The sequence below is a fragment of the Melanostigma gelatinosum genome (assembly GCF_949748355.1).
Source record: "Melanostigma gelatinosum genome assembly, chromosome: 8".
Lineage (NCBI taxonomy): Eukaryota > Metazoa > Chordata > Actinopteri > Perciformes > Zoarcidae > Melanostigma > Melanostigma gelatinosum.
In genome coordinates, this window is record NC_136641.1 from 21203197 (window position 1) to 21220065 (window position 16869).

The 16869-nt window shown below is 43.1% G+C and overlaps 1 protein-coding gene across 1 annotated transcript; it reads left to right on the forward strand.

The window, feature by feature from the left end:
* Positions 1-3143: 3143 nt before the first annotated feature.
* On the forward strand, positions 3144-6265 carry emilin3a (elastin microfibril interfacer 3a; the record flags this gene model as incomplete). Its single annotated transcript, XM_079274353.1, has 4 exons — positions 3144-3295; positions 3479-3598; positions 3722-4242; positions 4311-6265. The coding sequence occupies 4 exons, from the start codon at positions 3144-3146 to the stop codon at positions 6263-6265; spliced, it is 2748 nt and encodes a 915-aa protein (XP_079130479.1).
* Positions 6266-16869: the final 10604 nt, after the last annotated feature.

The window sequence follows — 16869 nt, forward strand, 5'->3', positions numbered from 1 at the left end:
TGGAAGTTAGACACGGCAATTTCTAAACCTGCATTTGCAAGATTATCTCTGACGTAAATAGTTAATGTGATGAATAAAAGCAGCTTGGACTATTTTCTAAGTTTCACGCGTGATTGCATAATGCATTTCTCCCTGTCAAGTTACAGCCATTGATATATTAACATGCAGTATTCAGAAACTAGTACAACAAGCTGGCAGGAAATAGTGTTCAGAATAAGGTTTTATCAGGCTTACTTCAGTGCATTAAGAAACTATAAAAAATGTAGAGACCTCTGTGGATCATGTTCCAGCTCAATTATTCGATGCAAGTTTAAACAAATACTGAAAATGCAAATATTACATGAGCCAGCACTGTTGGGAAAGCACTGCCAAACACACAGTCCAGTTACGCACCGACTTCGTTGAAAACTAAAGACACACATCAGGAGATTTACAGGCCAGCTCAGAATTTGGACCGCTGGTGTTAAAACTAAATAGACACAAAGAAATAGGGAAAGGGATAAACACAAATACCCACATGTTGCACAGACCTTCAGAGATAGTGTTGCACTTTGTTTTTTCATGCAGGCAGGTTTGGCCTCACCCTGTCTATAATGTGGCGATGTCAAGAAGTCCATGAACAGCTTCAGCCTGACGTATGCGTTAAGAAGGGCAGGTGAGTGGAAGCTAAAACAGCTGCAACTGTGTGATGACATTCAAGGAAAACTCCGGGTGGAGCCGCAACCAGCCTGCAGTATAAAGCTGCACTTGTTTCACGGCACCAGAAAGTCAGAGCCTGGATGCTGTGTGCTCTGCAACATGCTTCACATGATACAATGAGAGCTTGTTTACAAATCGGGAGAGTAAAAGAGCTCATATGCAAGAACATGCAACCAGGTGAAAGAGCTGGGACCTGGTACAAACAGGATACAGGAAATGGGCCGGCTTCTAAAAAAGGGGTCAATCAAAAGACCCCTGCAAAATAACGGACACAGTGTTACTCTTGTTCAAAATGAGATCATGTTACAATGTTCACGGCAAAAATAAAAAATGTATTTACACAAATCTGTTTTCATTTTTATGTTTTTATAAATATTGGATAATTTGACTTCATTGGGACTTATTTAAATGAAACCATCTAAGAAGTTTCGAGAGGAAATGGAACTGCTAACAAATCCTATTCCTCCCACACATGATCAACAGTAAAATCACTGTGTGCCGGCTGTGTTATTGTTTTCCTATAGGGAGAGTGGTGGCGCCCGGTTAGGCAGAAGCGCGACCTTTGGCGTGGCGCACTGCGCTCAAAAATCAATTTAAACTTTGCTGCTGTTGTCCTATCAAAGTGCAACCAATGAGATAAGAGCTGTATGCAACGTAGACAATGTAGTTTTGTGTGAAATCTTCTGAAAAGTAACCTGTAACTACAGACGTAGGCGATAAGTGGAAACAGTGGTATTTTGTTAACTCCATCCTTACAAACCTACATTTGGTCTGTCTGCATAATCACAGATTGCCTTGTGGACCATATACTTCTAACAAGGTACATTTTTACCATGGGAATAAATCACATGCTACCCTGCACTTTCAGATATAATAGAATAGGATATTTCAAAGAAAAGTGAAGTCTAATTACATTAAGGCCAACAGAAAATACTTAAAGTTGTGAAAAACTAAATCCAAAACTTGTACAAGCTTCATTTGGAGGCTTTGTTGATATTCAAGAGTGTTCAGTTTGCCCTCCAAAAGCTGATTTTGTAAATGACTTATTTCACTGGGCTTTGTTGGAAAATTGTTACGATAAAATGGTTATAATGGATGCAAGCAGCCAAAATGTGTCTCCGTCTAACTGGCCTTTTCGTGGAAAGTCTTCCGTTTGTGGTACAGTGGAGCAGCCAGGCGTCTTTCTTTCCTCAGGGCGGTGACGTTTTTCAACTGTACAAAGACTAGTGTTGTAAATGAATGTGTGCGCTTGTGGGGCAAAGCACTCAGGCATGGGTGTGCGCTGCCACAGCCTTCAACACAGGGTATTTGTTTTTATTTGTTCCCAGTCCTGGAGGTTTGCTGTTAGGTCGGGGTATAAACTGTGTCTATGTGTGAAGTAAAAGAGACCAAGATGTTTCCTAGATTTCCCTTTAGAGACAACCTCTTAGAGACATACCATTAATATATTAAAAAATTATTCTAAAAATGGGCCATTCTGCATAAGTATATTTATTATTGGTACTTTAAGTATAACGTGTACTTTTTTTTTTTGAATACAGGACTTTTACTAGTATGTCTACCCTTTGGTAATGATACTTAAGTTAAAGATCTGAATACTTCTCCCACCACTGCACACTGTGTTCTGCAAAAGTAAGACGGACATGGTCAGGGTTAATGTTATATTGTTAAGGATCATACACAATACAGAGTAAGTCTTCTTCATACTCTAAAGAACAAATTAATAATTGCGGAATATGTCCACGTGTCAGCTTGGATCATTTATTTCTGCTATTAACCTAAAATGTAAAAAAAAGAAAAACAGTATTTTGGGACAGGTCTGGTGTTGTACCTCTGGTTTGCCATGATGTCACGATGGGAAAATAGCTCATGGTACTTTAGCCTCTGCCCTGGTGGGTGGAAGGCAGCCTTCAAACTAGTTGAATAATAAAAACAACATTTTGTGTAAAGTTGAGTACCACAGAATACCATCAATAACACTAACTGGGAAGGTGAGGGCTCTCTCCCCTCTTTCACTGTCACCCTGATGTTACTTTAAGGAGGTTGAGTGGGCGGAGATATGCAGATGGTGGCAGTGGGGCCCTATTAGTGGCGTCTGTAGTCCACCAAACTCACAGTGGACTGTTGTCACTCTAACAGAGTCCACCACACCCACAGCCAGCGTCAACATTCACAGGGAGGCATTCTGCTTTATAGCACAGCCAGAAAAGGGTTGTGCTGCAGAGACTCAAGGCTTTTTCTCATGTCAATTTTGTAGCCTTCTTTCTGAGTTTGTGTGTTTTGAGATATCTTCTTTTGTCGGAAGCCCTACAATTCAATAATTTCCATATCAAGTGAATGGAGTGGAATATTTAGGGTATTACTTTTTTCTTCTGTGAGAACACATTTACCTCAGTTTGAGGACTTTTACCCATTTTTGACTTTCAACACGAGGATATTCAAGGATGCATTTTGTGATGGCTGTGAGTCCTTTTGTGTTCATTACTCTATTTTTGTCACTGGTCGAAACCAAGTTCTACAGACCACTCCAATTTAACCAGTATGAAGCTGGGTTCAATCAACACCATGACCAAGGGAAAGCCACCAGCAGACACAAGTAAGTTCTGTTTCTCTCTCTTGCTCTCTCTGTCTTGTGCTGGTAGGAATCAAGGCCATATCACTTATGATCTTAACTTACATTTTATTTTGAGTGACAAAACTTTGTTTTTCTAAAGCCAACTCGAAATCATATTTATTTGTCTCACCTCTATTCTGTCATCTTTTATCTCCTCTCTGAAAGGAACCACTGTGCCTATGTGGTTGAAAAGACAGTGTCCTTCACCGTGCAGGATGGGGCAGCCCCATATGTAAAAGCTGAATACAACAAGTGCTCCTGGGGTCAAAAATGTCCAACTCTACAGTGAGTAAATAATGGCTTGTATTATGCCATGTTGATATTTAAGAAAATGGGATTCATATCACTTCAGGGTAGAGAAATACCACAGTCAAGCGTACTTTTCTGATTGATGGTTGTTTCCCTCAGGTATCGTCTGATGTACAAACCAATGTACAAGGTGGCACATAAAACAGTCACAGAGCTGGAGTGGCGTTGTTGTCCTGGGTACTCTGGTTATGGCTGTATGGAGGGACATCCAGTTTACCAACACCCCATGAAAAGGATGCCACCATTCAAGGGCCAACCAATGAAAGGCCCACAGTTTAATGGCCCACAGTACAAAGGTCCCATGTTCAAGGGCCCACCTATTAACACTGTTGTGAAGGCCAACCCATGGAGTCGACCCAAAGGACCTCCCACAGGCAGTTTTAACTCCTACCCAATGCGCTACTTTGGACCTCCGAGGACCTCCTCCTTTCCAGACACCTCCTTTGAGCCTTATCCATCCGAGCCGGAGCCAATGCCAGAGCACCAGGAACCACATCACACAGAGCACGACCAAGAACATGAGCATGAGCATGAACAAAGCCAAGGACCTGAGGAACACATACCAGAGGAAATCCCTCCTGCTCCCTCTGGTGGTGAACAGCCTGAAGGTGAGACCATAGGTGTGTCCAAATTGTTCAAAGTGTATCATGTTTGTCCCAATGTTAACAGCTTTTCTTTCTCTCTTCAGGCCAGGCTCTGGACAGTGAGACAGAGGAGCGAATATATCGAATGGAGGAGGATGTGCAACGTCTAAACCAGGGCCTGGAAACCCTGAGGGGAATCGTGAATGGACTGGAAGATAGTCTACGAGCCTCGCTGAGAGAGGATGCCAACAGGATGCTGTCAGCTCTTCTCTCTGCTGCCCCTGGTCCCATTCCTGTTGTAGCCTCTGGTCCATCCAGTGTAGGGTTTGTAGAGATTCCAGGGGGCGACCCTGAGACAGAGGGTCTAGATGGCAGACACATGTTTCCAGGCCTCACAGAACTGAATGGAAGGGTAGAGGAGCTCAGGACAGGGCTGCAAGCCAAGATAGCAGAGCTGCAGGAACTCAAAGCAACAGTGGCAGGACACGATGGAGCACTGAAGCAGATGTCAAATAGGGCTGGGGTGGTATCAGACTCCAAAGGAAATCTTGGGGAAAATGCACAGAAAGCTATGGAGAACTTAATGGACGCAAAGCTGAGTGTAGCCAGGACAGAACTTATTGGTGGGTTTGAGAAAAGGGTGGAGAGTGCAGAGGGGCGATGCGAGGAGAAAGCTGGGGATTTGCGTCTTCAGTGCCAGAAGGAGCAAAATAAGAGGCAGGAGCAGATGGAGGACACTCTGGAGGAGAGTAACACAGACTTGAGAACAGAGCTGAGAACCCTCCAAGCACAGCTCCATGGTTTAAAAGCAACAGAGAGATGTTCCGGTAGAGTGAGCGGACTGGTTGAAAGGGTACAAATGCTGGAAACATCCATGGCAGGCCTCAACCAATCCCAGGGTCACCTGAGAGTGGAGCTAGGTGGACACAAGGACCACATAGAGGGAATGCTGGAGGGGCGTCTAGGGTATGTAGAGGCCAAGCTCAACCTGACAGGGGAGATTAACATTGATGAGTCTGGAAGGGGGAGTGGTGTCCCAGACAGAGTGGGGACAGGACCAGGGGTGGAAGCAATAATGGATGGTAAGCTGAGGGCTCTGGAAGGCCGTTTACTGACGGCTTTGGAGGAGCTGGGTAATGCCACTGCTCCCGCACTGCTGGAGGGTCATTCTGTTCCCACTCTGGAGACAGAGCTGGAGTCTCTCAGAGGGAGACTAGAGATCGATGTGGACAGAGTTCAGAAGCACCTGAGCAGCCTTGAGATTCTCTGCTCTTCTTCCTGTTCCTCACCTCAAAACCCATCTGCCGTCCAAGGAGACTCAGCGGCACCAAGTGTCAACCTGGCAGAGGAGCAGAATGTGAAGGAGGCACTCAACAAGCAAGGTGACCGTTTGAATAGCCTCAATGTTATACTGCAGAACATCCAGAGGCGTCTGACCTCCAGGGACCAGCAGGAACAAGCAGAGGGAGATTATCCCATCCAGGGAGAGCTCACAATCCTCAAGTTCAATGTCCGCTCAGTCAACCATACCCTCAAAGGCCTCCAGGATTCCCTGAGGACAGTGGTCCACCAGGTGGGCCAAGCCAACAGCTCCTGGCATGAGAGAGAGGCTCGTCTGGCCCAGCAGATAAAGGGTGTGGTGCAGCTGGTTGGACATCAGGCTTCCATGCTTGGTGCAGGTGAGCGCAGACTGACCCGGGTTAAAGGTGAGCTGCAGGAGATGAAGAGGCGGCTAGCTGAGGAGGTCCGGGGCTGCCGGAGCACAGCAATGGGGGTCCAGAAAGAGGTTATTGAGGTTGGAGGGCGTGTTACCAGTGTGGAAGACCAGTGCAAGGGCCTGAATTACCTAGCAGATGACCTGGAGAGAATCAGGGGGGAGTTGGAGAGACAATCGAATGGGCTTCTCGTGCAAGTCAATGGGACTCTTTCCAGTCATGCTCAGCAGCTGTCTGAGCTGAGAGGCGAACTCCGAAACTGCACCTCCCAGGTAGAACCAACACAACAGAGTTTAGAGCTGGAGCCAGAGCTGAGACGAGGGGACACCTTCACTTTGAATTAGTTCAGTTCATACGGAGTTACGGACAATAGATTCAAAAAATGAACGGAAAAGGGGAACTCTGCAGGTGTAGTGGCGGTCCACTTAAACCCCCATCTTATTATTTGAATTGTAAAATACAAAGGTTTTGAACCTGCACTGAAGGATGGTTTTAGTTAGCTTACACTATAAAAATGAAAACAAAATGGCAGCTAATTCCAACTGCACTAATAACACAGAATCGTGAAATTGAATCACGAAGGTGCTGAAATTCAGTCTTTGTTGTAATCGGCCTTTATTTAGAGCTCCAGTGATTGCGGAAGACGAAAACGGCAACAAACTGCACCGGTGTTACTGTACTGTTTCTGTAAAGCTTACAAAGAATATTGTATGAACCGTTGTATAACAATGTTTACATGTTTAAGATTTTGTATTGATTTTTCTTATGTCTAGAAGTATACAATATATTGTGTTTTTATATGATTTAATTTCTTGAGCATCCGTTTCTATTCTGATTGTAACTCAACATAATATATATATATATATAATATGTTAGCATTTCAAGCTGAATTTCAAGGTTTTTCAATAAAGACAATCGAATAAACAAGTTTAAATGTATATTTATAGATTTGTCACACAACAGGTGATAGATGTATTTAAAAAATTATAATAATGACTTCTGGTCTAACCCTGCAGTTCAGAAAGTAGTCATGTTTTACTTTAGTGGTATTGATTCAGAGAAGTGGGGACACCACAAGAGAGCAATAGAGAAGCAATAATACTGTTGACTGCTGGGGACTAGGGAGGCTTGACTTGACTGAGGCTATGTTAATGCAGAATATAAATGATAGTCTCCCTTCAAAATATTATTTTCATGAGGACAGCCAGAGGAAAACTGCAAACTTGCCTTATTGCCAAGGTGAGAGAGAACGACACGGAGGACCTCAGCACAGGAGCCCCATATTTCATTCTCTCTCTATAAATCTATACGGCCAGCTGAGCAGAGTTCTCATTACTGTAGTTCCTGCTCAGCCACTCCCCATATCGGACAAACAACCATTCAATTCACATGCTATGTGGGAGATGAGCTCACTGCTGGATAAAAACGATTTAACCCGAGACATGGTGTGAATAATAACGACGGCAATTGCAGGCAGGAAGAGTAGACACCAAATTTATGTTGGAAGAGTGGAGTGATCGCGCAATCTCAAGAAATAAATATAACCCAAGGTAATGATGCAGGTTCATGCACACACACACACACACACACACACACACACACACACACACACACACACACACACACACACACACACACACACACACACACACACACACACACACACACACACACACACACACACACACACACACACACACACAGAAAGTGAGATGCAGAAAGAGATATTCACTGTTTCCAGAAGACCGACAAACTACTTTTCTTCCATTACTTAAGTGCAATGATAAACACAACTGCCATGAAAAATAAATAACTACATATATAATAGGTTGCTGCAAAGCCATACACAAAATAACATACCATTCTCTTCCTGCACCACACCAGTCCCATGTTACTCCTCATGTCTCGTCATTATTTGTGTTTTCTACTTTCTTTTCTGTATTCCTATTATATCTCCTATATGTTCACACCTTACACAAGCGCAGACAACAACACATTGATCTTGTTTCTTTCAACGTAGACACTTGGACTGAAAGGGCAGTCGAGGGCGCTCTGGTGAATTTGTCTCCTCTGATTCAAGAGTCTCTTCACTTCTCCCTCATGGATCCGATTATGCTCCCATGCACAACTCGCACACTGTCACTATAGCCAAGGCATGCACTCACATCGCAAGAGACAAAGTTGGCACAAAGACAGAGGACAAAGGCTATTTGAGTAAACAGAGCGCTGCAGTGGTGTGAATCGTGAATCATCCTATATAATGTCCTCTCTGGACGCTTAAGGTGAAAGAAGAGGTTTCGTCCTCATTATAGTGATGGCCAGACAGCAGAGAGTGATGATTACAGTTGGCTCACAGGAGAGGGCTTTAACTCAAGGACTCAAGAGCTTCTTAGTAATAAGCTCCAGGATTTCACATTTTTCAGGAAGCAGTACCAAGTTAGGCAGGACTATATTGTATTCATCATTTCAAAACTTGTGATGGTAAATGTCACAATGTTTTGTAGGCGTGGGTTTATTTATACGAGTACAACTTTTCACCAATACATAGAGGACAGAAGCTCAAGTGCAGCTTCACACGTTACTGCTTCTTGAAGAAATCACAGAAGATGGATTATTGCCAGAGTTAAATGCCTTGCTCAGTCCTCAAAGTGGAGGGTAGATTATGACAGAAGGAAAGCAGAAGGGAAACTAGGCTAATTCATGCTGGTGTGAAAAGCTTCCACAAACAGTAAGATTTTAAGAGAAGGAAGTGCACAGAAGGTGCACATAAGTACAATACATCTCTGGACTTAATAAATGATCTTATGTACATTAGATGGGTGTTACGAGCATGAAGAGCGCAGGTGTCACATGCAGATATACAGCAAGCACCCATTTCACGGCCTCTTATTGTATTTTTTTACACATTGTGAATTAACGTTCTTATTTAAGTTTGTTTACAGATCAAACTAAGAAGACAGAACACATTAATAAGTGAGCTTTGGAGCTTTTCGATAGGTATTTAGGCATTTCCCACTGCCTAGATTTGATGCTAAATTAGGCTGATCAACTCCTGGCTCTGGAGCCATACTTCATATTTTGTGGTATCTATCTTCTTACCTAACCCTCGGATAAGAAGGCAAAAGGCGTATTTATTAAAATGTCAAACTAATCCAGTTAAGCGCAGCTTCAAAGCTACAGACAGCTTTGTTGGTCTTTACGAGTCTTTGTGAGTCAGTGTTTCACTGTGAGAATGACGTCAACCTGGAACACAGCAAATCGTACATCTGCTTCATTAGTTTTGCTGCTTCCTTAACCAAACCAAAGAATCCATTTCAATCTGTTCTGTCTTCCTTTGAAACTCATGAAACTCAGTCGCTCTCTCACAAAAACAGAGGAGCTGAGACATTGATGCCTGATGTGAGAGTTTGGAGCCCAAAATAAACACCTCACAGTACATCAAAAGTACCCGTCTGTGATCTCTGCTCATGATTACAGCATTTATAATCATTTTGTACCCGGCAAATACCATGACTTTTAAGAAAGTGGTCAAGTGGTCCTCTAATTATTAGTGTTGAATCAACCATTGTTACATTTATTCTGAAACTCTCTCTTTGTGACTAAGTTTTGGGATGTAAAAGCTATGTCTACAGCTAGATTTGAAAAAAGAAAAACAGAATCAAGTCAACTCAACTGAAGTTTTATTTATGCAAAGGGTTATTGCTGGCAACATTTCCAGCAGTGCCAATTAGTCATATTGCAGTCCGATCAATTCTATAGCCAGAAGCTTTACTGTATAATTCAGCCTTGAGGGATGAAGTCTGTCAGTCCACAGCTTGTTGCTTATTTACACATCCAGCAGTTACGGAGTCACTCGCTCACTTTCAGCTCTGTTTTGGTACCAACTCCTGAAGGAAATATCTGCCTCTTCAGCTTCTAAATGCTCCAATATATTCACCAGCTTATCGCCATCTTTGTCTGGCTGCTGTTTAGCGTACAGTGGGTTTTCAGAATCGCCCCCAAAACAGAAAAGTTAAGACAGCAAATAACTCTCAAAGGGCCTAAAGACCTGAGTTTCTGCCTATAAATATCTACTGCAATAAGGTCTGCATTAAGTCGTGGAAGGATCAGAATGCCCTGGGTGTGCAGCTCTCCACCTCTCTCAAGCTCTAAAGAAAGGACGCCGTCACACCCTGATATGCACCAAGCTGCTCTCAATTCTTAATTAGAAGCCAGTTCTATCAGCCTGTGCAACAGCTGTTTTGAATAACCCCTTCACTAAACTCAGGAATTAGGAAATTCTGCGAAAAAATGATTGGGAAGTGGGAAATGAATTTCAAGAAGTAGAGACCATTTAGATCTTGCGATGGGATCACACCAGCCGCGGCGCCAAATCGGGCCAGGGGCATGAAGAGGTGGGGCCCCTTCGCCCTTGGACTCTTGAATTAGGAACAATAACCTAAGAAATCTCATTCCAGTCTCAAATCATGCATCAAACATTTTGTAATTCTCAATGCATTCCAACAATCATTAATTACCATGAGCACAATAGCAACAGGACATTCACTGAGCCCAATCGGTGCAGCTCAATTCCTTCACTGTGAACTATTAGGACCCTGATGAAAACAGTCATGAGCTGTCTAGTCACACGATAACAAATTACAATGAGATTTTTCTCTCCTCCAGGTTCTGATTGCCACCCTTACAATCCTTGTGATCAAGCGATGTGCAACATAAAGTATGAACACAAACCTGTTGCTCAGAGGTGTTGCTGTGTATGAGTCAACCGTGAGAAGGTGATTTGGGGAAGCCCACCGTACATGCAGGATTCATCTAAAGGCATGATTCTCATGTCTAAAGAAGGTGAATAATCAAAGCATAGAAGCAAATCAAAGTGTAGGGGATCAGTATAGTGGGAAAGTAGCGATGGATAGAGGAAATAGGGTGGGGAGTGATGTTTTGAGTCATCAGTGACACTCAGAGCTCGCCAGTATTATGCTGATCCCTTTCTCTCTCTCATCTCTCTCTCTCGCTCCCTGGCTGGCCTGCTGTCACTGTGGGCTTTTCATTCTACATCAGTGGGGCTCAGCGTATCTCCACAGTGAAGATGAGTGCATGTTCTGGATGTGTGCAAGTGTGTGTCATTGAGGAGGAGAACCCCTTACCAGACTCTTCCAGTGCCCCTCCCTCTCTCTCTCTCTCTCTCTCTCTCTCTCTCTCTCTCTCTCTCTCTCTCTCTCTCTCTCTCTCTCTCTCCCTCTCTCTCTGTCTGTTCGTCCTCTCTGTCTCCCTGACGGTAGCTGGCCAAGCTCCTCTCCTCTCTGTCCTGCTCTCCAACTGGCTTCCATGAGTTTAACTGAGGACAAGCCATTCCTCCCTGGAAGGTAAGCAGCACAGCTGTGGGGGTGTCTTTTCTATTTCCAGTGCAATACAAAGAGATTAGACAATTACAAAATGCGGGATAATTGATAATGATGCTTTTGTTTCATCTTCCAAATTTTACTGATGTTTTCAAATGGTTGCTGGCAACTGACACGACTCTCAAAGAAATAACTATTCTGTTACTTCTTTCTTTACTTCTTTTTGTGCAAAGGTCTGCTAGTTTATTGTGACTCACAGTGGCTGTTATCTTACAAGTCTTCCTCTGAAATGAGAGCATCTGGTTGTGTTAAAGGGGCGTGTTACTGACGGACATTCAGTCAAGGTTCAAAAGCCATCTCAAGGAAGTGAAAACGGATTGTGCTGGCTGTAATGCTGATGAAATGAAGGCACAGACACCGCAGACAATTTGTGGGCTCGCCGACGGGATTAGCGATGAGGGTCACCAATCATCCCCCTCTGTGACAAGAAAAGAAGCGACTGCCTTTCATCATCTTTTAGTCGTAGTCGTCGATGTGCTGACCGTTTTCAAGACAGCCTGTCGACTTGATCTCAGGCGGCTTACCACACAGGATTTTTCTGGATGTGTTCAGGAATGCATGAACTGCCTTTTCTTCTTACCATCACAGACACATGTCAGCGACTCATTTGTTTGCCACTCGAGCCTCACAACAGAGAATCAATGTGTGTTGACAGCGATCGATTATGATGCCAGAGTGAGAGTACGACGTCTTTCTGATGCAACGTGATGTGACTAAATGAATGACCTTCAGCTGAAGCTCAGAGTCAAATACCGTAAGTCAAAGTGAAAACAGATGTCGGAGGCAAGACACTTACCCATCATTCACACGGAGATGCTCTCTTTCCCACACTCAATCAGACTGCGGTTATGTAATGCGTTGGTGTTACGAAGGGAAAGCAGTTGTGGTGGAGTGATGATGATGATACTTACTAGGGTGGCAGAATTGTATTCACACAAACATTTTAAAGTCTGATTAATTACAGATACTTTATAGCATCTTATACATGATATTCTGATTGTTTATTGAGCATCGGGGTATGAAAAGCAATCCAATTCACCTTAAGGACATGTAAAATGACCAACGTTTCTATCGTTTGCATCAGAACTTTAACGACAAATAAGAGTCTCCCTAAATCCTCCTCTATCGCCATCTTTATTTTACTTGCTCCTATCCTAATGGCTAAAACAAAAATGCTAAATGCTTTTTTTAGTCCTCCTCTTTACTCTAAAGTTGATCTTGTAAATTGTTTATTGCTAGGAAATTATCAACATGTCTATTAACTGTTAAGTTCAGATCCTAATTTGCAACAAGCCAACGCCACATGTTAAAGAACACAGTGCAAGAAAAGCAAAAAACACAAGTGCAGTGAACTGTCAGTGAGACATTTCTATCACATGATCACACTGGTGATTACGTAAGAACATGCCATGTAACATTTGAAAGAGTTGCCTCCAACGGCTCTCTGTCATGCTGCTACACCACAGTGTAAATATTGAACCGTGATGCCAATCACTTGTCACTGTCAGTCACTCAGACGAGGAGGCGGTTACACACAGCAGGGTGAGTCCTTAGACCACTTCCATCTCACTAAAGGTCACACAGGGCCCTCAGGGGATGTGTCGCACTGCAACACTGTGTGTCATATATGTCGCTTTTAAACATTGCACAATGCAGTGAATCATACGCTTAATAAAATACTAAATGATACAAATAGAACAAAAAAAATGTGGACGACAGCTGCAATGATTGGTCCATCAATTGATTGGCACATCAAAGGAAAATGAAGAGGCAATTTTGTAAATCGTTTGAGTAATTGTTGCAAAAATGCTACACGTTTGCTAGTTTCCGATAAAAAACGAGTAAAGATTTGCTGTTTTTCTTTGTCATTTGTGATAGTAAACAAAATGTCTTTGGGTTTTGGACATTTGCTTGAGCAAAACAAGCAATCCGAAGAAATCCCTCTGGGCTCTGGGAAATTATGACGAGGATGTTTCTCTATTTTCGAGAGACAAAATGATTGGCAGATTAATCTATAGTGGAAAACGTATTAGTTGCAAACAAACATAAAGCTATGTAAAATAAGCAAGCATTATTAATAATTGTCACAGTGCATACACTATAATTTGGAGCTGGACTAATCTTTTGACTTTGTTAGCACGTGTTTAACGCATCAATTTAAAAATAATTTAAAATATGTTCATTGTTGCCTTGAAATGCACCAATGAAAACTGTGTAAATGCGTAAGGGACGTGGTAGGTCAACCAACCAAAGCATAAAAGATACAATGTGACGCTTTACACAAGAGACATACAAATGCTTTATGATTCATAATGTCATAAAGGCACAAACTCTGAGGGCTGGGTGTGAATGTGACATCACAATAGCGGGCTGAAGGAAAGGCAATGTCATATATATATATATATATATATATATATATATATATATATATATATATATATATATATATATATATATATATATATATATATATATATACATACATACATACACACACACATACATACATATCCATACATATACACACACATACAAAATCAGATTTAAACTCAAAGATTGAGCTGTCCACTGGTAAACGCTCTGACCGTGGGATCGTCACTGCTCATAGGCTCATGCATGTGGACATCCCGACATGCCCGTCTGCCGTTAAAAGGCCACTTATCTCCTCGGACCGCAGCCATTTAAATGTTATGACACAGCCCCAGTTTCAGGGGCATCAAATTAATCTCACAATTTTGATGACATGCTGCAGGGAAACTTTCACAACCTTAAAGATTACTTGTCACGCTGACGGTAAACTGCACAAATACGAATTTAAATTTCTTCCCCAGTAAATTACACAGTCAAGATGTCTCCACAGAGACAGATAACTTGGGTAAACGGGTCAGGGCAGGAAAGGATGAGGTGCAAATGAAGTAATAGAGTACATAAACCAGGTCAGCAAGCGATATGTTGTTTACCACCTTACATCATCATCTGGAGGTCAATGTCCCTGTCTCAAAGGCATCCAATTAATCACAGCCGGACAGAAAAGTTCTTCAGCCCGGCTCAGAGACATGATAACGCTAGTGTCACAGCTCAGCCAGTCTGAAAATACTTAATCTGTCACAGCGAAACCAAAGTCATAGTTCAGCTGGTTAAGCTCTCTCCGGCTCTTCGTCCTCCCTCTCGCTTTCACACTCACGTGGCTAAGGGTGGTCTTGGTTTTGTTTGGATAGCTGGATCCGTATCGGGGACAATAGGCTGATCTGGTATCGGACACCAATATTTTGATAAATAACAATTCAGTACATCTATGCATTTGATGAAAATGTTTCTAAAATGTTTCTAAAATAGTATTGACAGAGCAAACTATTGCTGCAAACTGCTCTATTGGACTGCATTACTGTTAGCAAAGTGAACCTGATAAACGGGCAACTGTGTGTACTGGGCTTTGACAAATCTGATAGTAAATCTGTTTTCTTGACAACAGAATGCGTAGTTGTGTCGACATCACAGCGGACATTTTGTCATTGACTGGTATGCTGACTTGTATAGTAATGAAGCTCTTCTCCTGCGTGATTGGCCTTGAGAGTCAACGCTGCCTCTGTATCATCTCTGATAGCACTTCATGTATTGCTCCACATTCGTCCCTGCACGCTGCATTTCCTCCCCGATTCCCATTTGATTTTTCACTCTTCTATCTTGCAAAGTGGCGTACTGACCAGCAATCATCATCCTGTTTGCAGATGGCAGCGCGAGAAGAAACCGATAGCCTCGCGCATGTGTATGGCTCATTGCAAAGAGCGCGAGTGCTTCTGACATGATTCGACTGGGGCAGAGAGGACACTATTTCGATTCTTCTAACAATCTATTACCGTAGGTTAATGTTGGAGCTCCTGGAAATCACCGAGCGCCTGTCAGCTCTCTCCTTGGCACTTGGTACTTGGCATTGCATATATGCGTGTGCGGCCTGCTTGCATCATGTGTAAACATGCCCATGTTATCTTAATCGTTTTGTTTGGGTCCCAAGCTCTAAATCTCTCATCTCATACTCCTGTTGTAAATCCCGAAAGGCACAATCTTTCTAATTCATTCCATCCGTCAATCATGTTTTGTATATTTCTATTTAATACGGATTGTCCTCGTCTCTTGCACAGGATTATATTCTACTAAAAGCAGCTTTCCCATCCAATTTCTGCAGCTTTAGGCTGAAAGTATTGCACAATAGAGACAGTAAGAAAACAGGTCTTGTGCCGTAGATAGTATTTTAGATTCATTGAGAACAAAAATGGAGGAATGTGGTGTTACGTTTGCAGCTGTAATTTAGCTCTCTTTCTTTTGTTGTGACTGGCTCAGAAGATAGACCGGGTCGTCTATCAGAAGATAGAGCGGGTCGTCCATCAGAAGATAGAGCGGGTCGTCTATCAGAAGATAGAGCGGGTCGTCTATCAGAAGATAGAGCGGGTCGTCCATCAGAAGATAGAGCGGGTCGTCCATCAGAAGATAGAGCGGGTCGTCTATCAGAAGATAGAGCGGGTCGTCTATCAGAAGATAGAGCGGGTCGTCTATCAGAAGATAGAGCGGGTCGTCCATCAGAAGATAGAGCGGGTCGTCTATCAGAAGATAGAGCGGGTCGTCTATCAGAAGATAGAGCGGGTCGTCCATCAGAAGATAGAGCGGGTCGTCCATCAGAAGATAGAGCGGGTCGTCTATCAGAAGATAGAGCGGGTCGTCCATCAGAAGATAGAGCGGGTCGTCCATCAGAAGATAGAGCGGGTCGTCTATCAGAAGATAGAGCGGGTCGTCCATCAGAAGATAGAGCGGGTCGTCCATCAGAAGATAGAGCGGGTCGTCTACTAATCAGAAGATAGAGCGGGTCGTCCATCAGAAGATAGAGCGGGTCGTCCATCAGAAGATAGAGCGGGTCGTCTACTAATCAGAAGATAGAGCGGGTCGTCCATCAGAAGATAGAGCGGGTCGTCTACTAATCAGAAGATAGAGCGGGTCGTCCATCAGAAGATAGAGCGGGTCGTCTACTAATCAGAAGATAAGCGGTTTGATCCCCGGCTCTTCCAGTCCGCATGTCAAACTGTCCTTGGGCGAGATACTGAACCCTAAATTGCCATCGGTGTGTGAATGAGCTTCAGTTTATCTGGATGGGCATCAACTTTGTATGGCAGCCTCTGCCATCAGTGTGTGTGTGTGTGTGTGTGTGTGTGTGTGTGTGTGTGTGTGTGTGTGTGTGTGTGTGTGTGTGTGTGTGTGTGTGTGTGTGTGTGTGTGTGTGTGTGTGTGTAGGTGTGTGTGTGTGTGTGTGTGTGTGTGTGTGTGTGTGTGTGTGTGTGTGTGTGTGTGTGTGTGTGTGTGTGTGGTAAATGCTGATCATGAGTGGGCGGACAACTTGAAAGGTCCTCTTCTCAAAGTGCATTTAATTTACCATTTCAATACATTTGCTCCCATGAGCGGTTTCAACTAAGCCTACAACACCGGTGGAGTAAATTCTTTAATCATTTGCATTATTCACAATTGACTTGTGTGTGTGCGTGTGCTAAATGTTAACATTTCAG